Source organism: Centruroides vittatus, unplaced genomic scaffold (genome assembly GCF_030686945.1).
Source record: "Centruroides vittatus isolate TY-2023 unplaced genomic scaffold, ASM3068694v2 contig_108, whole genome shotgun sequence".
Taxonomy (NCBI): domain Eukaryota; kingdom Metazoa; phylum Arthropoda; class Arachnida; order Scorpiones; family Buthidae; genus Centruroides; species Centruroides vittatus.
In genome coordinates, this window is record NW_027120695.1 from 384,448 (window position 1) to 406,116 (window position 21,669).

Genomic DNA, 21,669 nt, shown 5'->3' on the forward strand with positions numbered 1-21,669 from the left:
TAGACAATTGGTCCAAGATCGATTGTTTTGCTTTTAATGCAGGGAAGACCTCGTGCATCCACTTTTGCCAAAGGCGTGGTTTGCACCTGGACCCTGAAATTCATTTAAATGGGGTTAATATCCCAATGGTCAAGGAGGCGAAGTTTTTGGGTGTTTTATTTGTCCGAAAACTGACATTCTTACCACACTTGCGCAATTTGAAGAGTAGATGTTTAAAATTTCTGAACCTTTTAAAGGTATTAGGCTGGTCATCCTGGGGAGCAGACAAATATTCGATGCTCAGGATTATATAGAGCCCTTGTTTGCTCTAAGCTGGATTATAGATGTGTTGTTTATGGCTCTGCATGAGAATCTACTCCTAACTAACTAACTAACTTAGCACAAGATGGAAAAGTCGGATCTGGAATTGGGTGACATCAATCAAAAGCAGGCTTCAAGACGATTCCAATGATAAATGATAGCACACAAAATACTAGATAAATCTTTGGAAAAACTTATCGAAATTCAGAGCATGTAAACCAATGTCTGGCAACTTGGCAACTTGATGTCTGCAAGTTTTCTTACAGTGTCACAATATTGATCTGCATTGATCATAGTTCCTTTAGCATGAAATCCACCAAGAGAACATTTTTATGATCCAAAAACTGTCACCATGAGTTCTTGTGCTGACAGAGTTTATTTGAATTTTCATAGTTTTTTGTGTGATGAAGGATTATGCCACTCGAGTAATTGGTGCTTGGTCTCTGGGGTGAAGTGAGGCACTTATGTCTCATCACCAGTAACAATTTGATTAAGAATGGCATTTCTATCTGCATGATATTGCATCAAAAAAGTCAGTGTTGCATTCATTCTGCTTGTCACTCATTTACTGAGTAACCCATCGTGTACAAATTCTGCTATAGCCAGATGTTTGGACACAGTTTCATCGAGCAAAGAATGAGAAATGTTTGTGAAAGAAATGTGTAACTTGTCCAGGGTTACATCTTCGTCTTGCACGATTTTGTTCTTCACTTGATTCTTTAAATCGTGTGATGAGTGATGGATGTCTGGATCAAGTTTCGTCATGCACATTTGTTTGTTCATTGTCGAACATTTCACATCACTTTCTCACATTTTTTTTGTTCATTACTGTATCACCATATACTTCCTTTAGTTAACAGTAAATTTCTGTAGGTTTCAACTTTTGAGTATTTAAAAATGAATAACACCTCTGACCTCACAGTTGGTGGGACTTTATATTACAGTTCATTGTTAACAATCACAGAATGCACAATAACAACTTGTTTCAACAAGTACTCACACAACACAGAAAAGATGTCGAGGAAACTATTTGACCTTATATAGAAGCCTGATATCAATCTGTGCAGCAGGAATGTGCAATAAGTTGTTACTTCCTGGGTGACCCTTGTAGAAAATTTTATATAAATTTCAAGTAAGACATGAATATTTTTATTTGTAGTATAGATAATTTTTTTTAAGTTTGATAATATAGAATAATTATTTTGCTTAAAAGTGCTTACAATTTAAATTAAACAACTAATAAATTGTTATTATTTTACACATTTGTTTATTTATACATGAAGACAAAGTTCTAAGTAATTCTAAATACAAACTTAATGGAAAATTTTCTAAATTAATTTGGAAAAGTACAATGCTATTTGACTGAATATTCATTATTTGAAATTTTACATCAGTTGAATAAATTTATGAAAGATGTTATTCCGTGCAATCAGTAGTGACAAATGTGAAATTATCAGTTCTGTGAAACAGGAAATTGATCACTACTGTCAGAAACTCAAAATGTCAAAATTAAATTGTCTTATTATACACAGTTGAGACACTTGGTTATGACCACCAGCTAATATCTGGAATAACTTTTTGGAGTATGGACAATGTGGGTGATTTCAGTAAGTTGCTGGAAGATTGCCACAGGTATGTGAAACCAGGGATGCGCAACTTTTTGTGAAGAAGGGCCAAATTAGGATTAAGTTTACTGACTGGGGGCCGGACCTCCAAGCGATTAATGCGATTTCTGAGATTGAATGCTGGCAGCAATCTTCTTGATTTCTGGTGTAATGGCAGATGTTGAAACAACCAGCAGATTTTCCAAATTCTCGTTGGTTAACCTGTTCCGTGTTTTGCACTTGTTTAAATTCATAAGCGAAAACGTTTGTTCGCATACATAGGTACTGCCAAACATGCTTGCACAAAATCGAGCATTGTCTTTCAGTTTTGGAAATGATGTATCTGGCAGTTCTTTGTAGAATGTGAGGAGATTAGAATTTTTGAACTGTGATTTCAATTCATCGCTGCACTGGATGTCTATCAACTCAAGTTGGATATCTGGAGGGGCGTCTTCCACTTTCACATCAAATGGAGTTGAAAAAAGTTGCAGATAGATCTTGTATTTCTGGAATTCACCAAACCTCTCATTGAATGATGTAAGGAGGGTGTTAACTTGGTCAGAGTAATCCATCTTCATATGTGGGTATTTCTCTTTCATGGCCTTGCAATGTGGAAAGTGTGTAAAGTTCTCTGATTGCATGTGGGACTTGAAAAGTGATAGTTTGGTCATAAATGCATTGATTTTGCAACTGAGAAACAAGTTGCATCTTTCTCTGCAATCTCCAAATTAAGGTCATTTAGATAAGCAGTAATGTCAGCAAAAAAAGCTAAATCACACTGCCATCTTTGTCCCTCCAAATTCCTTGTAGTGTTCCCCCGTTCTTTGAGGAAAGTGATAATAGGCCCCAATAGCTCCACAAATCTCTTGAGGACTGTTGCCTTGCTCAGCCAACGAACTTCAGTATACGTGGGCAGGTCAGCATAATCAGCATCTATTTCTTCAAGAAATGATTTGAAGAGTCGATGGTTGAGTCCATGACGGCGGATTAAGTTCACAGTATCATAGACATCTTTCAGCAGACGTTCAAATCCCAGCTTCTTTGCACAAAGTTGCTGTTGGTGAATTATGCAATGATTCTGAACTAACTCCTTTTGCCTGTCCCCAAGGTGGTTTTTCAGCAAGGTGACCATGCCATTCTCACATCCAACCATAGATGGTTCTCCATCAGTGGCAATGCTGGATAGCTTGTCAAAGTCCAGTGCTGATTTGTTGCAAACGCTCAATAAACCAGTAAGTAAGTCAGCACCAGTTGTATGTCCGGAAAGTGATGCCATGCCAAGAAATTCTTCATTCACAATAAAATCTAGTGAAACACTTCTAATAAACACAATCACTTGTGCTGTTGATGATATGTCAGTGGATTCATCCACAGCCAAAGAAAAATAAGCACAGTTTGCAACTAAAATATTAAGTTGGCCAGAAATGTCTGATGCAATTTCCGAGATTCTCCGTTGTATCGTCATGCGGTTAAGACTGATTGTTTGAAAACACTTTGTCTTCTCAGGACACATCTTCTCACTTGCAATGATAAGACATTTTTTTATCATATTGCCATCTGTGAAAGGTTTCCCATTCTTGGCTATTAAAGCAGATATTTCTAGGCTGGCTTCAACAGCTGCATCCAATTCTCCAGATTGTTTCTTGAACACATTTTGTTGGCTGATTAGTGATCGTCGTAACAATTGGATTTTCCGTTTGCGTTCCATACCTTGCAGAAGGAAATCCTTGTGTTGGCTTTTATGATGTCGCTTCAGGTTGAATTCTTTTGGCACTGCTACTGTTCCATTGCACAAGAGGCAAATAATGCTGTTGTTCTGTTGCACAAAACAGTACTTGTTAGTCCACGCTTCTTGAAATTGACTATTCTCGCGATCGACCTTGCGTTTAATGCCCGGCGCCATACTGTTCACTCTGCAAAACAATGTCTCGTTGTGCCGAAAATTCTGAGCCCTGCAATGAATCGTGTTTGAGATAAGGCAAGTTAGACTACCACGTGCTTTGTTCTGTATCCACTCTGACCAAAGACTAAAGAGGCGGGGACAGAAGACTATTACGCACACGTGACAAATGGCCAGGCAGGTCTTAATTCGTTCGACCCCTGTCTGGTCGTCTCCACTATTTCTCAGAATTTGTGAGTCAGATCGTCAACATGCCAGGTGCAGGACACTAATCCATCATAAATGTGGTTACCATTCTTATCTAAATTATATTTATGGCCCGTCAGTTTTACCCCGGTGTTCAGAAATGAATCAAAAGTGATTAACGCGGTGCAGCGGAAAATCTGAATATTTTAAATATAATAAAATTGCGATATCTCGTTTCAAATTGGTGCTGGAATCAATCTGTTTTTTGTTTTTTGTCACAAATATATCACAGTTTACAACTGTTAAATTTCAAATAAAATAAAAATTAAAAATAATAATTTAATTTTAAATTTACGAAAAAAAGAATGTAAAAATAAAAGTAAATAAAAAGTTCCAATTAATTTACTACTTAAATAACCTAAATATATCTGTTTTCTTTCAAACAAAAGAAACCGCAGCTTTCTAGCTACACGGAATCATTTTACAACCCTCTTTGTTGACAAGTTTATGGCGTGACGCGGTTTGTAATAATTATTAAATCCAAAATATTTTAGTGCAAACGGCTTCCTTTCAGTCATAATGACTCTATTCCAATTACAGTATTAATTTTCTTGGTCCAACTTAATAATAATAAGTTTGATGCAAAAAATTTTTTTCTATTCTTAGTCTATGGAGAGATATTGTTGTAAATTATTGGTTGTTATAGTTTTTTGTACATTTCTTTTTGAACTCTGGTTAGTTCTTTCTAGTTTGAATGACATTAGATTGACGAATAAGCGTCTTTTTAGAAAAGATTGATTCAAATTCGACTATACCAATCAGAATCTAGAATGTAAACAAATGCTAAAAAATTGTTATTTTCATAGTTTTTCAGTGCTATTTTCACTTATTTTTGTTATTTGACGCTATTTAGACGAATAAGCAAGTTTTCCGAAGCATAAAATTGAAGATTTCTTCGCCAAAATAGAAACTTCCTGATAACATCGGAAATGACGTTCTAACATCATTTTATTCTATTTGATTCTTCAAAAAATCTTTATAATACTATGTATTAGACTTAAAATATTCGATATTTAAACCAGAAAGTGTTAGCTAGAAATAGACTTATTTATAGAACAACTCCCGATTTCTCACTTCAGGGAAAGTTATAAAACAGTTGGGTGCTAATGACTTTGTGAAAGGGAAAAGTTCTACACTTAGAAACTTGGAAAGAAGGGATTTGGCCTGTACCGTCCACGGGCCGCATAAACATTGATAAGGGGCCGTAGGTTGTGCACCCCTGGTGAAACCATGGAGAATATAGTGTCTGACAGCTGCACTGAGTGGTACTTGGTGGATGATGTCAATCATCATATTTGCTGTATGAGTGGTCAACTCTGGGTCTCAATTTGGTTCAAGTCTGGAGAATTACGGGGCTAGGGAAGCACTTGGAAGTCTTTTTCAATTTTTTTCAACAACTATCAGAGAATTCTGGCAGTATGACATTTTGCATTGTTTTGTTGGAAGTTCCCATCTATTCCAGAGAAGACAGTCAACGTGTTAGAGTGCACTTGTTTTGGAAGGATGGATACATACTCAATAATTTGGTTGAAAATGCTTTCCAGAGGTATGATTGGGCCCAGACAAGGCCAAGAAAACATTTCCAAGACCATAATGTTACTGCCACCAGTTTGTGTTCTTCCAGTAATAGTTGCAGAATGTTTCTTGTCAAGAGAATTTTCACCTGACATACCAACATCTATCTATCTGTGCAACGGAGCAGAAAACATTGTAAAGTACTAATTAATTGCTTTTTGGACTAAACGACAAAAAAACCAAGTGAATCTCTTACCCACCATACAATATGTATTGATCCTATCTACACAATCAGCAGAAAAGAAGAACACAAAGACCAAAACTGCTGTAACTAAAACAGGAGTAACAACCAGAAATGTGGGTTCTTAAAAAGCCAGTAAGAACCCACTAAACAAACAAAAATTAAAAGCCGCCCTCTCTAAATCTAAAAGATCAGAGACTCACTTTATGAGTGAGTTCTCTGACATCTCTGATGAAGAGACTAACATGGAGGTGACAGAACCAACCTCACTTCTAAAAGGAAAATTTTCTGTTAAATTAAAGAGGGATACTTTCACAAAGAATGCTGCCTGAAACACATAATGGATTATAAAATAATCCAATGGAACTGTCATATTAAAAACAATAATCTTTAAAAAAATGTAAATTTCTTAAAAATAAACGAGTTAAAAACAACTCTTTTTTTTATCCGATTTCAAATTGAATTAAAAACAGAGATGGACACTTTTTTGAAAATTACCAAATATTTCTTACTTTATTATCCAAATGCATTTCACAATTATTTACCTCTTCTGTAGACACTATGCCTTTACATCACCAGTACATTTATATTCCACCAGGCTATCCCAGCATGCATCTACAGATACGCCAGTATTTAAATTGATAACATTTGCGTAACCTTTGATGCAATAATGTTCAACGATGCGTCTCGTTACAATGTTTTCTATTTTATACAATATCTTAACGTTGTTTCTATTTATAATACAGTTTTTATTGCTACAATGTTGATGCCACGGAGATTCAGTTCTTTTTAGTCGGATTGCCGCTTCATGTTCTTTTAGCCGCTTTTCAAGCTGTCTTCCTGTCCCGCTGATATTGAATTTACTTTCTGCACATGTACACATCAATCAGTAGACGACTCCTGCTACTTCTGAAGGATTCCTTGAATGCCCAACAACTCCTTTATTCACCAATACCTTTATTCAATCTATTTCTCTATTCACCTACTAAGTTGACAGAATAATTTTTATATTTTTCAAAAAATTTTTTAATATATGGAATTTTAATACATAAGTTATTAATTTTTCCTTTTTTACATTATATCTATTGATGTAGTAACAATTGTACCACCTATGTATTAGTTGTTGCGGATAATCGTTGAGTAAATATTTTTTAAAGAGATTTGCAGTTTCTATTACTATATGCTTCTGTAATGTTGTTCTATTAAAAATTTTTCTTAATTTCATCAGAAAAACATTTTTCTTTATGTCTAGAGAACAATATGATTTATAGTTAATCACCTTATTATTATTACAACTTTTTTCGTACTTACGAAATAGTAATTTTTCTTCCTGTCTTGTGATAATGTGAAATTAACTAAATAAAAATACCTGTTTAATTTGGGATTGATATGAAATACATCAATTAACATAATTGGAAGTATTATTGATATCATCGAATCGAATTATTGAACCACGTCTCGATTGACTAGAGAGAGAGTTTACAAAACATCGCGAGTAGGATAAATACCTTTGTAATCCTGAGATTGTTGATAAAGTTTGAAGAACGAGAGTTTGTTAGAATATAAGAGTCAAATGGACTAAAGTTCAAATCGGAGGATTCGGATGGATGGGATGGATGGCTTCAATGGCGGGAGATGATAATCCATAATCCAAAGCTTGGAGCCAAATACCCCAGCAAGTAGCCACGACTCAATGAACTCAGGAAGTCATTCAGTAACACCAATGACATCAAACAGCCAGTGGTCTAGTCCCCATCCGACGGATGATGGAGTTACAGTCGGCAGACAAGAGAATAAAAGAAAGCAACAGAAGACATTGCATGTATCATCTCTCTCTCTTAATTACAAGCTGTATAAAAGGGCTGTAGACTAACTGGCAAACAAGCCCATCAATCCCCCAGCATGTGTTGAACAAAATTTCAGTAACCACGTCACTCTCAGCTTAATGAACATTGATGAAGACTTGTGGGAAGAAGCAAAATATGAAATACAGGGCATTTTGTTCAAATATTACAAACAATTAAGGACCAATTGTTAAAGCAATAAATGTTAGGTTTATTATATTATGTTTAATAAATGTTTGTTTTAATATATTATTTCTAATTTTCTCAATCGTACATAAACATTATGTACACAAAACGATTTTGCCAGTAAACTGCACCAACATCGGACATGAAGAATGCTTTGAAGTTGTCTCACACAACTTTTGCCTCTGAGCTGTAAAGGTTGGTGTAGGTGGTCACCACTTGTGAAAGATGTATATCTGTCCTGGGCTGTACAGGAATCTCATTCCTGCATGCAAAGGGCACAGTGATAAGTTTCCACATCTCTGTCCACATAATTGACTGGCCATGATTCTGTGCTTTCATGGCTCCTTAAAAAGTTGTGAAGCTCACAACCAGCAAGTACTAATGTGTGCGCTTTGTCTGGCTGCAACAGTATGGGATCCAGAAACACCTGAAGAATGTTTGCAAAAATTCCAAAAGCTTTCTCCACTACTTGGCAGCCACGTGAAATTCTAAAAACAATTAAAAGATATTTTTAACTCAACTATTGGTCTATCAATTTTCCAAGATCACAGGTTTTTTTTTATTATACCATCAACCCTTTTCCTACTGGTATAATGTTGCAAGATACATCTGCATTAGCCACTGAATTCTTACCTGTAATTGCATATTTGTTCTTCCAGAGTCAAGTCATATCCACCATAAGGTTTGAGTATACACAGTTTCAAGCCAAAAGCGTCATAGGCAAAGAAGACGTATGGAGTGAATATGTTTTGACCTGGAAGTGGATGAGCTGGAGGTATGTCAAGAGCATTTACATCTATAAGCTCTTTCAAGTTGTATTTGTTCCACACACCTTGATCGCTGATCCTATGTTGTGTGCCAACATCAACATATCTAGAAAATCAAAATAAAGAAAATGCTTTTAGCTCTTGGTATAATTAAATTAATTAAAAATCTACTAATTATCACTTGTTTTCTATTTTGATATACATATTATTGTTAACAAGTCATTGGAAGTCCAGAATAGACTTGTTTCTTACTTTCTGCACATCAACTTACCAAAAATTGTAATTAGCATCCACAGCTGCACAAAGAACAATGGATTCTGTTCCTTTCTAATTACGGTAATGAGAACCACTATTGATGGGCTTCCTCATCACAATGTGCTTTCCATTAATTGCTCTGAAACAATGGGGTACATTCCATCAATCTTGAAAGTGCTTGGAAATAGCCATCCAATATTTCTTTGATGTTGGCACTTGAAATGTATATTTTAAGGTCTCATACAAAGCTGCACATGTTTCCATGAGTATGTAGGATATCGTTTTTGCACCAATTCTGATTTCCTATGATAAATCTCTAAACAATTCCTGTTGCTAGAAACCGGAGTGTAACAGTGAGTCTCTCAGCAGGAGATATTGGCTCCCCAAACTTTGTCTTTTGCTTCTGAATTCCGGGGGAAATTTTGTGCAAAAGATGCTCAATCTGGCTTTCAGTTAGCTGGTACGAAAAATATTTTGATGTTATTCTAAATTAGGAATTTCGAATACTTTGATACCCGAATTAAGATAACACGATCCCGAACACTTCATGCAGTAAGTACAGTACATCTATTTGACATTAATATTTAATTTGGATAGTAATACTGTATAGTGAATACATGAAATAGATTTTATCTAAATATAGATTTTTCTGAATGCCCATTGAGACATTCGCGAAGTTATTGCAATTAATTGAGCCTGACATTACCAAACAGAATACCTGATGGCTTGATGCAATATCAGCTCACAATCGACTTTGTTTGACATTAAGGTAAAATTAATAATTTCAGACTATTGAAAATCACCCCCCCCCCTTTTTAACCTTCTAATTATTTAAAATTTTAAGTTAAATATATTATTTTTAAATTCATTTATTTTAGTTGTAAATTATGTTAAATTTAGAGGGAAGTTCAGGCAACAATACACTGAAAACAGATGTCGAATAAACTCATTTTCCCCCCTTTTGATGTCATGTCAATCCTTTGTTTTACGGTTAGAAAGGTCTAAAATTGGAAACATTTGTATGTTAATTAAATCTATTTCACGCCTTTAATGTGTCCAGCATACTGTTAAATTTTCATAAAAACGTTTTCGATCACTTTTAGAGATTTTCATCAGTTACAGATCTGTAACTGATCAGTTAGCTAACAGTTACAGATCAGTTACAGATCTGTAACTGATGAAGATCTCTAAAAGTGATCGAAAACGTTTTTATGAAAATTTAACAGTATGCTGGACACATTAAAGGCGTGAAATACATTTAATTTCGGATTTAGTTCCAGTAAGCATTTCTTATTATACATTTGTATGTTAAAGGATAGATTAATTTGATTGTTATATTTAGTTTACTTAATAATGGACCCTAAACCCTTAAAATTATATAGTTAAAGAAAGAGACTTTTCATCTCCCTTTCCACTAAAAAGGAAGTTTATTTCCTATTTTAACATTTTTATTGATGTTTTAATCATTGAGTCATTTACAGTTTAACCTTTTGTTTTACCACATTTATGATGTAATTTTGTAATGATTTGATTGGATAAACTCTAAGAATATTAGCGAATTTAGCAAATTGGAGTTCACTGAAGGCTTTGTCACAGTAGAAGACAAGCTAGGCGTTCTCCATATATCTTATACATTAGTTTGAGTCTACCTTAAAGCTTCCTTGTGAGGAGAAGAGAACAAAGGGCCTGCATATGTTTGCCTAATCTAAGTAGACGAGTAAAGATTTATATATCTGTGCCTATAGAAGAAAGATACAAACTTTAAATAGAAGACATCTAAAGACATTGAATCTGCTAATTTGATAAGGTATTATGTACTACGGGATTATTTTATAAGTTTTTTTTTCGCGTGTTAGGTTTAGATTTAAGATCGTTCAATTTGTAATTCATTTATTTAATCACTTTCATTAAACTTTTTATTGTTATTGTTAAGATGGAGTATTGCTTGACTCAGCCACCAGTTTTTTCCACCTTCTAACTTACTCGCAATCCCTCCCACTCGTTATTCCGCGAGATGATTAATTACACGTGGTAATCCATGTTCGCAAAACTGATTACCTGGTGTCAGGAAAACAACTCACAGGGGATCCTTATAGACCCTTGTTTACTAATAATCAATAGAAGCCATCGATTATGACGAACAAGAGCTTGTCGATTAACAATGAGTTTTCCGATTAAGCGGTGGAACAATAGCGACAATATCATCCATCCATGGTTGCGATTTCACATATGGTGTCCTCAGTGGGATTCTCGAATAAAATACCTCTGAAAAAACCTCACATATCGTGTCATCGTTTACCTATAGACATCACAAATGGTATAGCAGAAATTTTGGAAAGGTCAAAAGGTTGGAATTGAGTCTAGAGAATCTAACTCAAATTCTGTGACGATCAACGTTGTTCTTGAATTGATCGATAATATAATAATATAAGTTAAAATTAAGTTAATATAGATTAAAATAATGGATAGATATAGGGAAGAAATTCCTTGAGTAGCAGTAACAGGCAACCCTATTACTATAGGTGGTTTAGGCAGGCTGCTGCCGTTGTTTCCTACTTATAGTGGAGACCCGAAGGGCCCCCAGATTACAGAATTTTTTGAGGCATTAGCTGATGTAACTCGGTTAGTGGCATGGACCAAAGGTCAGATGTTGGCAGTGGTATGCCTAAAGTTGATAGGCATAGCACAGGACTTTGCTAGAAGGGATAACAGAATTAAAGATGTTGAGGATCTTGATACTTTTCAAATCTTTTTATCACTACCCTTTTAAAAGGTTCTGTTTAACATAAAATTGCAAAAATTTTATTTGTGTACAGGCAAGAGACGAGGATGTACAGTGCAAAATGGTTTTCACCAACGTGGACGTCATGTCACGTAAAGTAAGTCATGTGATTTGACCTGTCAATTATTTTTACTTGTGCTCCCATTGGTTTAAAATGGACTGCGCTGTTGTATGATTTATTGGGGGGTGATAGGAATTCAAAAGGGATTATGTTGAGCACTAAGCTTAAAAATCGTAATCACAGCGTTTTTAATATAATCACATTTTTTTAAAAATAAAAATCTGGCATTACTGCCATCAGAAAATACGATTATATTGTTTATGTAACTTTTCTCTCTTTTAACGTTTCTTATGTTTATGTTACTTTAATTTGATTTAAAAAATGCAAATTATAAACATATCTAGTTTCAATTCCTTTCAGATTATCTCATGTTGGAGAGAAGCAGATTACACTGCCTGACACTGATGACAGGCAGTGAAATCCGCTTCTCTCCAATTCCTTTGTAATTGGAGAAAAGCAGGGTTGGAAGTCAAGGTCACAATAGTAAATGCTTATTACTTTTACAGAAGGGTGGGAATCACACTGATTTTTAATGTAAACAAATTGATAAGTGCTTTATTACAGTGTCAATTATCTCAAGTTTCAACGATTGACTAACGAATAACTGTTTATTCCTTTCACTGAAAAAATTCATTTCATCCACCCCATTGTTATATCAACAACGTTCTATTATTTCAATTTTCGACAACTTTGATTCTGTCATTTGCTATTTCTTTTTTTCCCCTCGATGTGGGTTCCTGTCCGTGGTGAGGGGACCTCCCAGAGATGGTTTAGTATCTCTTCTTTACCATTCCTGGGATCTGAACGCCCACCCACGTGTTTGCCGTGCGTGGTGACCCGTATGCCGGAAAAGGGGATCCTGGTAGTTGAGGGGCAACATAACGTCCCCAACACACTGCTTTGGCCCTTGCTTCGGATAAATGGGAGGCTCAAATCAGGCTCCGTTTGAGTCAATCGGCTGGTCGTTGAGTTATTGTTGACCTCGGCTTGGAGTCAACCGATCGATGCAGACCGGGCAAACACGTCAGACAAGATTTGCTCTTTCTGACTGCATTGTGAGGGTATAGCTCCTGGGAAACCCTGGTGTGACAGTTTATGGGAGTCTCCCATGTGACGGCATCCCCTTGTTGGACCCATGGTGGGTGGGGTCACTAGGAGCTGAATAGTTATTTTTCAAACATGGATTCATTAAAACCGAAAAGTACAAGAACTACAAGCACTGACACATCAACACCAAAGGAGGTCAGTTCCTCCAACCAACCAATTTATCTCATAGTACATAGTACTACTGAAAAACCCATGTCTAAATGTTCCCCTTTCCTAATTTAAAAGTTCTTTCAATCAACTATTGGACATTTAAAGAAAATACAAAAATTGAGGTCAGGGGACCTACTGATAGAAGCAGCCTCCTCTCAACAGTCAGCAAAGCTGTTGAAAATGACATCTCTAGGAGACATAACAGTCACCATCACACCACACACAAGTTTGAACTCATCACGTGGTGTGATATCTGAGGTCGATCTGATGTCTGAAGATGAAGCAGACATCCAGATCGGTCTTGCAGATCAAGGTGTCACTGCCGTTCGACGCATCTCCATTTGTCGTGATGGCAAGCTGATACAGATTAAACATCTGATTCTCACTTTCGGAAAGCCAACATTGCCATCATTCGTTACTGCGGGATATCTTCGATGCCCAGTTCGACCATACGTTCCAAATCCGCTGCGTTGTTTCAAATGCCAGCGATTTGGACATTCCCAGACCTCCTGCCGAGGCAAAAGCTTATGTGCACAGTGTGGAACTGAAGGCCACAACAGTACTGAATGTAAAAGTACTCCACACTGTGTGAACTGCCAGGATGCCCATCCAGCCTATTCTCGGAAATGCTCTGCATGGCAAAGAGAAAAAGAAATTCAACGCCTAAAAACAGTTAACAACATACCTTACCCAGAGGCGCGGCGCATGGTCACTCAAAGTGCATCATTAAAACAAAAGACATTTGCTTCTGTTTTGAAGTCCACAAAGACGTGCGGTTCAGACAGAAATTTCCGTTTCACCAAATGAATCTTTCACTCGCTATGCTAGATGCTTGTTTACTCAATCTACAGATACAGAAGTAAAGGAGAATATAAAGAAAAAAACACCCCTACCTAAAGCAGGAATAGTAACCAGAAATGTGGGTTCTGAAAAAGCTAATAAGAACCCACTGAACAAACAAAAATTAAAATCAGCCCTCTCTAAATCTAAAAGATCAGAGACTCAGTATATGAGTGAGCTCTCTGACTTCTCAGATGAGGAGACGAATAAGGTGGTTACACCACCAAACTCGCCTCCAAAAGGCAAATCGGCTGTAAAACTAAAGAGAGATACTTTTACAAAGAATGCTGCCTCAACCACATAATGGATTATAAAATAATCCAATGGAACTGTCGTGGTTTCCGCAACAACTTTTCTGACGTTAAACACCTGACATACTCTACCTCATCTCTCTGCGTGGCACTCCAGGAAACACATCTAAAACCTGGAGAAAGAATTTCTTTAAAAGGATTCGATCTTTACCGTAAAGATGACGACAGCCACACCCGCGCCAGTGGAGGTGTGGCTGTACTGGTTTCAAACCGCATCCCGTCTTTACCGGTACAAATAACAACAGAGCTGCAAGCTGTGGCAGTCAGAATTTCAATTGGCGTTACTGTCACAGTTTGTTCCATATACTTGCCACCAGATGTCAGAGTCAATGAAGATGAATTGGATGCCTTGGTTGAACAGCTGCCAACTCCATTCTTTCTACTTGGTGATTTCAATGGTCACAATCCAATGTGGGGCAGTCCCGACATCAATCGTCGTGGCAGGGCCATTGAGAGATTTATAGGCAATCACCAACTGTATATATTTAATACCGGAGAAGTGACATACTTTCATGCCCCAACAAGAACATTTACTGCCATTGATTTATCATTAGCTAGCCCAAACTTGTTTTCAGCATTTACATGGGGAGTTGGATCTAATCCACTCTCTAGTGACCACTTCCCAATATTTTTAAAATATCGAGGCAGAGAAAGCTGTGAAACAGCCCGTCCACCACGTTGGAAATTTGAAACGGCAGATTGGCCTACATTTTCCTCTTTGGCTAACATCACTGAGGAAATGGTCAATACTGCCGATATCAATGATGCAGTAGAAGTTGTCACATAGAGTATTATTCAGGCAGCCGAAAAAACAATGGGGAAAACGTCAACCAGATATCCAAAACATCCGAAACCATGGTGGGATCAAAATTGTGAGGTAGCATTTAAAAAACAAAAGAAAGCATGGGGGATCTTCAGAAGATACCCCACTGCTGAGAATTTGATAGCTTTTAAAAAAGCAAAGGCAAATGCCAGAAAAATAAGGAGGCAAAGCCAAAGGGATTCATGGAGGAAGTATGTATCTAGCATAACATCTTCCACCAGCTCAAAAGCGGTCTGGGATAAAATCCATAAAATTAATGGAAAATATGCTTCTCACTCTCTGTCCATGCTGGAAAATAATGGCACAATAATCAGTGACATAAAAGGTATTGCTGATTGTTTGGGTGAAACATTTTCGTCCTCATCCAGCAATAGTATGTATACAAAGGATTTTCAGGCTTACAAAGTGCAATCTGAAAAACAATATCTAAACTTCCACTCTCCATCTAATGAGGAATATAATGTGCCATTCAGCAGAATAGAACTATGTACAGCAATCTCTCGCTCGGGGAATACTGCTGTAGGCCCGGATAAAATCCACTACAGCATGATTAAAAATCTATCAGACAATTCCCTCAGTAATCTTCTGAATCTGTTTAACAGAATATGGACAGAACATACTTTTCCAGACTCTTGGAGGCTATCTATCATCATTCCCATACCCAAGCCAGGTAAAGACCACAAGAATCCCTCTAATTATAGACCAATTTCTCTGACTAGTTGTCTCTGCAAACTTTTCGAGAGAATGGTAAACAGACGCCTGATGTTCCTCTTAGAGGAAAAGAACTACTTTTCACCACATCAGAGTGGATTCCGTAGGAACAGAAGTACCACAGACAATTTAGTAATTCTTGAAACATCTATACGCGAAGCGTTTGTTAGACGGCAGCACTTAGTGTCTGTGTTTTTTGATATAGAGAAGGCCTACGATCGCTGCTGGCGATACGGTATACTCCGTGATCTGCACAAATTCGGATTGCGGGGTAATTTGCCAATTTTTATAAAAAACTTCCTGCAGAATCGTAGATTCCAAGTCAGGATGGGCAACACTTTTTCTAGGCCTTTCACACAAGAAGAAGGTGTTCCTCAAGGTTGTATTTTGAGTGTGACTCTGTTCCTAGTAAAAATTAACAGCATAGCTAAGTGTCTTCCTCCCAGTGTGAAACACACTCTGTATGTGGATGACTTTCAGATCTCCTGCCAGTCTAGTAACATGGGTTTCATCGAGAGACAGCTGCAAACCTCGCTAAACCGCATAGACAATTGGTCCAAGATCAATGGTTTTACTTTTAATGCAGAGAAGACCTCCTGTATCCACTTTTGCCGAAGGCGTGGTTTGCACCTGGACCCGGAAATTCACCTAAATGGGGTTAAAATCCCAATAGTCAATGAGGCAAAGTTTTTGGGTGTTGTGTTTGACCAAAAACTGACGTTTTTATCACACTTGCGCAATTTGAAGAGTAGATGTTTAAAATCTCTGAACCTTTTAAAGGTACTGTGCTGCTCATCCTGGGGAGCAGACAAATGTTCTATGCTCAGGATTTATAGGGCTCTTGTTCGCTCTAAGCTGGACTATGGATGCGTTGTGTATGGCTCTACACGTGAATCTACTCTTCGGATGCTGGATCCAATCCACCATCAAGCATTGCGTTTGTGCACTGGTGCGTTTCGAACTTCTCCTGTACAAAGTTTGTATGTGGATGCTCATGAGCCTCCACTATCTCTTAGGAGAGAACAGTTGTCTCTTTTTTATTACATTAAACAGAGATCTCAAAATAAACTTTTAGCTGATTGTTCAGATAGTCAGCTGAGGAGATTATTTGCAGCTCGCCCAAGTAGTGTCCCTACATTTGACATAAGAATGGAGAATGTAAGCAGCACGATTGACCTGGACACAAGCAACATTTCGCAGGTCGAGGTCGATAATATATCACCTTGGTCAATTCCTGTGATAAACGTTGATTTAAGCTTAAAGCAGTTTTTAAAAGAAACCACTCCAGACTACGTTTATAGACAGCACTTCGCAGAAATTCAACATCGTGACAGGAATTTAATTCCTATATACACCGATGGATCTAAATCGGATGACTATGTTGGCTTAGCCTTTGTTTGCCAGGATGAAATCGTGGCAGAACAAATACCACCGAATTCTTCCATTTTTACTGCGGAGTTGCAGGCTATTTATTTAGCCCTAAAGTATATAAATAGGAAAGGTCATCGTTGCTGCGTGATTTACACTGACTCAGTTAGTGCACTTCAGGCTTTGATCTCGTATGAACCTAGTTTTCACTCCATAGTGATTAAAATTCGTAAGCTGATTTGCCATCTTTTTGCGAGGAATTTCTCTATAAAATTTTGTTGGGTCCCAGGCCATGTAGGTATAAGAGGGAATGAAGAAGCTGACGCAGCTGCAAAGTCAGCAAGTCCTTCTCAGCATACAATGCATATTGAAGGAGGTGACTTGAAGCTAGTTGTTAAAAAACGACTAGAGGAGAGATGGCAAAATGTGTGGAACGCACAAGTCCACAATAAACTACACGAGATCAAACCTGTGATAGAAAATTGGACACAGAAGAAACCTTATGACAGGAGATCTGAGGTCATTCTTACTCGTTTGAGAATTGGACATACTCGACTGACTCATCAATACCTTTTGAAGGGTGATGACCAGCCTGTATGTCAGTATTGCAACTGTAATGTAAGTGTTAAGCACATACTGAGCAATTGCATCGCCTCTGAACGGATTCGTAGGCAGCATTTTGGAAATGCAAGTTTTAAAGAGATTTTGGGCCAGAGGCCAAATGTTGATAAATTATTGAACTTTCTAAAAGTTACAAATATTTATAAAGAAATTTAATTATTTATTTATTTATATCCATATACATGTTGTTGTTATGCACAGTTTAACTGTTGTATATTTTTGTTATTGGTTTTTTGTTTTGTTCATTTTTATTGTTATTTATGTACCTATATATACTGTGTGTTGTGGCGCAGCTTGGCCTATGTGGCCCTTGTGCCAATAAACTTTAACTAACCAACCAACCATCCAATAAACTTTAACCAACCAACCAACCAACCCTTTGGCTTTGCCTTCTGATTTTTCTGGCATTTGCCTTCGCTTTTTTAAAAGCAACCAAATTGTTTGCAGTGGGGTATCTTGTGAAAATCTTCCATGCTATCTATTGTTTTTTAAATGCTGCTTCGCAATTCTGATCCCATCATGGTTTCGGACGTTTTGGATATCTGGTTGACGTTTTCCCCATTGTTTTTTCAGCTGTCTGAATAATACTGGAAGTGACAACTTCGACTGCATCATTGATATCAGCAGTATTGACCATTTCTTCAGTGATGTTAGTCAAAGAGGAAAATGCAGGCCAATCTGCCGTTTCATATTTCCAGCGTGGTGGACGGGCTGTTTCACAGCTTTCTTTGCCTCGATATTTTAGAAATATTGGGAAGTGGTCACTAGAGAGTGGATTAGATTTAACCTCCCATGTAAATGCTGAAAACAAGTTCGGACTAGCTAATGATAAATCAATGGCAGTGAATGTTCTTGTTGGGGCGTGGAAGTATGTCACTTCTTTGGTATTAAATATATACAGTTGGTGATTGCCTATAAATTTCTCGATGGCCCTGCCACGACGATTGATGTCGGGACTGCCCCACATTGGATTGTTACAATTGGAAATACCTAGTAGAAAAAATGGTGCCAGCAGCTGTTCAACGAAGGTATCTAATTCATCTTTGTTGACTCTTGACATCTGGTGGCAAATATATAGAACAAACTGTGACTGTTACACTAATTGAAATTCTGACTGCCACAGCTTGCAAATCACTGGTTATTTGTACCAGTAACAACGGGATGCAGTTTGAAACCAGTATAGCCACACCTCCTCTGGCATGGTTGTCATGTGTAAGAAAAATGCAAGAAAACATTGCCATAAATTACATATGCCATGCTTTAAAGATGGCATCAAAAATAAATAGTATGTGCCATGATCCCCATTTGTAAATCAAACTAAAGATGCATGTTTTGAGAAAGATTGATGAAATTCAAAATACAGTAGAGTATCGATTATTCGACTTAATTGGGGACTGGGGGTTGGTCAAATAACTGAAAAGTCAGATAACCGAAAAGTATGAAAAATTACATTAGTAGTAGTGTGTTAGGCCTGGCTTTAGTACTAGCCTCCCTTTCATGGTCGAGCCAGTGCTGCCAGCTATAACATGCAAAAATTTAACAAAAGTAACATTCAAGTAGCCAAGACACAACCAAATATTGTAGCACCACATCACTAGCAGACATTTGAATTTGCCTACTAGAACACTGTCGGTTAACCCAGTGTTTCTCAAACTTTTTGGTCTGCAACCCCCCTTCTGCACTTAAAAATTTCAAAGGACCCCCGAAAAATGAGTTTGTGTCGAAAAACATTTTGGAGGGAGGGGGTTAGGCTCGTATTTAAATATTTATATTATTTTTATTATTTATATGTGCAATTTATTTAAGTAAAAATTATTTTATATAGTTTTTATTTCTATTATTTCTAAACATGAATCCATAGTAAATTTATAAAATATTTGAAAAAAAATTAATCTGGAATCAATTTTTCAGCGACCCCCCACTTTGAGAATCACTGGGTTAACCGATAAGTCAGTTAATCGCGGGGTCGGATAATTGATGCTCTACTGTACATGTTTTTCTTACTAATGAAGTGTAGACAAAGTGGAATAAAAAAAAAGTATTTTAAAAAATTTGGCAGTTATTTGGTTAAAAATTCCAAGAACAAGTGTGCAAATTGTCTTAACAAAAAAAAAATGGAAAACATAATCACAACACACTGGACAGGATCTGTCCAGCATAATTACAGTGGAAAACTAAATATCTAAAAAAAGTTGACCGTTAACTTCATACGAACAATAAATCAAAGAATTGCATGGCACAGGGAAAAATCAACATCAAATAACATACAAGCTTTTAACAATGCCTACTTATAGAATTGGTCATAAAGAATTTGACATGACAATGTGATTCTTATTCTTTCAAACTAAGCATCATACATGGTTTTTGCTTTTAACAATTTGAAAAAAATGTATTTAAATATGAAACATGTTACTTGTTTAAGATGCAAGACGAGAGACACCTTAAATATGCTGAAGAATGGCAAATACACAAAACCAACCAGGCAGGACAACTGATAAACTTTAGAAAATGAAGTAAAGTCTCAGCAGCACAGAGAGGAAGTGTAACATGAATATATTAATATGAAAAATGGACAGTTAAAGGAATAGACAGAGTTGCTGCCTTTTTACATTATCAGTTGTGTTACATTAATCATTTTTCATGTTTTGTGTTTATACAAGCTCTCTACACACCGGTAAAATAAGTATATAAATTCTTCAAACCTGTTAAAGCCTTTGGTACAGTGCTGAAGTCATCTGTAGTGTATGGAATCGCCCAGGTGAATGATTCCCACTGTTTGTAACATAACAGAAACTTTTGTAATTCAAAAGTCATAATCGTTAGAGAAGATCCGTTGGGAAAATCGTTGTTGTTTGAATCGACGATAAATATAATAATTTTAATATAAGATATTTAATATAAGATAAAAGAAAAAACTAGCAAGAAAATATAGATTAATAATGTATACTTACTGTAAAACTTTGCAATAAAACTTTCTATATAAGCTTTGCAATAAGCAAAAGGAACCTGAAAGATTCCAATCAATAATATATACTTATATATTTATTATTTTAATATAAGATAAAAGACAAAACTATAAAGAAAATATAGATTAATAATGTATACTTACTGTAAAACTTTGCAAAACTTTGCAATCAAACTTCCAAATAAACTTAGAAATTAGCAAAAGAGAACCTGAAAAATTCCAATTATTAATATATATTAATAATATATACTTATATATTTATTATTTTAATATAAGATAAAAGAAAAAACTACCAAGAAAATATAGATTAATAATGTATACTTACTGTAAAACTTTGCAAAACTTTGCAATCAAACTTTTAAATAAACTTAGAAATTAGCAAAAGGAACCTGAAAAATTCCAATTATTAATATATATTAATAATATATACTTATATATTAATTATTTTAATATAAGATAAAAGAAAAAACTAGCAAGAAAATATAGATTAATAATGTATACTCACTGTAAAACTTTGCAATAAAACTTTGCAATTAAACTTCCTATTAAGCTTTGCAATAAGCAAAAGGAACCTGAAAGATTTCAATCAATAATATATACTTATATATTTATTATTTTAATGTAAGATAAAAGAAAAAACTACCAAGAAAATATAGATTAATAATGTATACTTACTGTAAAACTTTGCAAAACTTTGCAATCAAACTTTTAAATAAACTTAGAAATTAGCAAAAGGAACCTGAAAAATTCCAATTATTAATATATATTAATAATATATACTTATATATTAATTATTTTAATATAAGATAAAAGAAAAAACTACCAAGAAAATATAGATTAATAATGTATACTTACTGTAAAACTTTGCAATAAAACTTTGCAATTAAACTTCCTATTAAGCTTTGCAATAAGCAAAAGGAACCTGAAAGATTTCAATCAATAATATATACTTATATATTTATTATTTTAATATAAGATAAAAGAAAAAACTACCAAGAAAATATAGATTAATAATGTATACTTACTGTAAAACTTTGCAAAACTTTGCAATCAAACTTCCAAATAAACTTAG

At 35.8% G+C, this 21,669-nt stretch overlaps 3 protein-coding genes and 1 long non-coding RNA gene across 4 annotated transcripts in view; 1 reads left to right on the plus strand and 3 right to left on the minus strand.

Annotated features, from left to right (window-relative positions):
• Positions 1-2,020: 2,020 nt before the first annotated feature.
• On the minus strand, positions 2,021-2,476 carry LOC136974949 (general transcription factor II-I repeat domain-containing protein 2B-like). The gene has a single exon (XM_067269949.1). It carries the CDS (start codon positions 2,474-2,476, stop codon positions 2,021-2,023), a length of 456 nt encoding a protein of 151 aa, XP_067126050.1.
• A 95-nt stretch (positions 2,477-2,571) lies between these two features.
• Positions 2,572-5,256, minus strand: LOC136974960 (general transcription factor II-I repeat domain-containing protein 2-like). The gene is made up of 2 exons (XM_067269959.1): positions 4,003-5,256; positions 2,572-3,856 (listed from the first exon to the last, which is right to left on the minus strand). The coding sequence occupies exon 2, from the start codon at positions 3,805-3,807 to the stop codon at positions 2,572-2,574; it is 1,236 nt and encodes a 411-aa protein (XP_067126060.1). The 5' UTR covers positions 3,808-3,856; positions 4,003-5,256.
• Positions 5,257-8,092: 2,836 nt separating this feature from the next.
• Positions 8,093-9,623, minus strand: LOC136974971 (uncharacterized). Its single transcript, XM_067269969.1, has 3 exons — positions 9,577-9,623; positions 8,470-8,709; positions 8,093-8,324 (listed from the first exon to the last, which is right to left on the minus strand). Exons 1-3 carry the CDS (start codon positions 9,621-9,623, stop codon positions 8,093-8,095), a joined length of 519 nt encoding a protein of 172 aa, XP_067126070.1.
• A 3,980-nt stretch (positions 9,624-13,603) lies between these two features.
• LOC136975169 (uncharacterized) overlaps positions 13,604-21,669 on the plus strand; it is a 37,182-nt gene continuing 29,116 nt past the window's right edge. Inside the window, exon 1 of the long non-coding RNA XR_010880757.1 lies at positions 13,604-13,708. This is a non-coding gene — a long non-coding RNA (uncharacterized lncRNA). The remainder of the gene's footprint in view (positions 13,709-21,669) is intronic.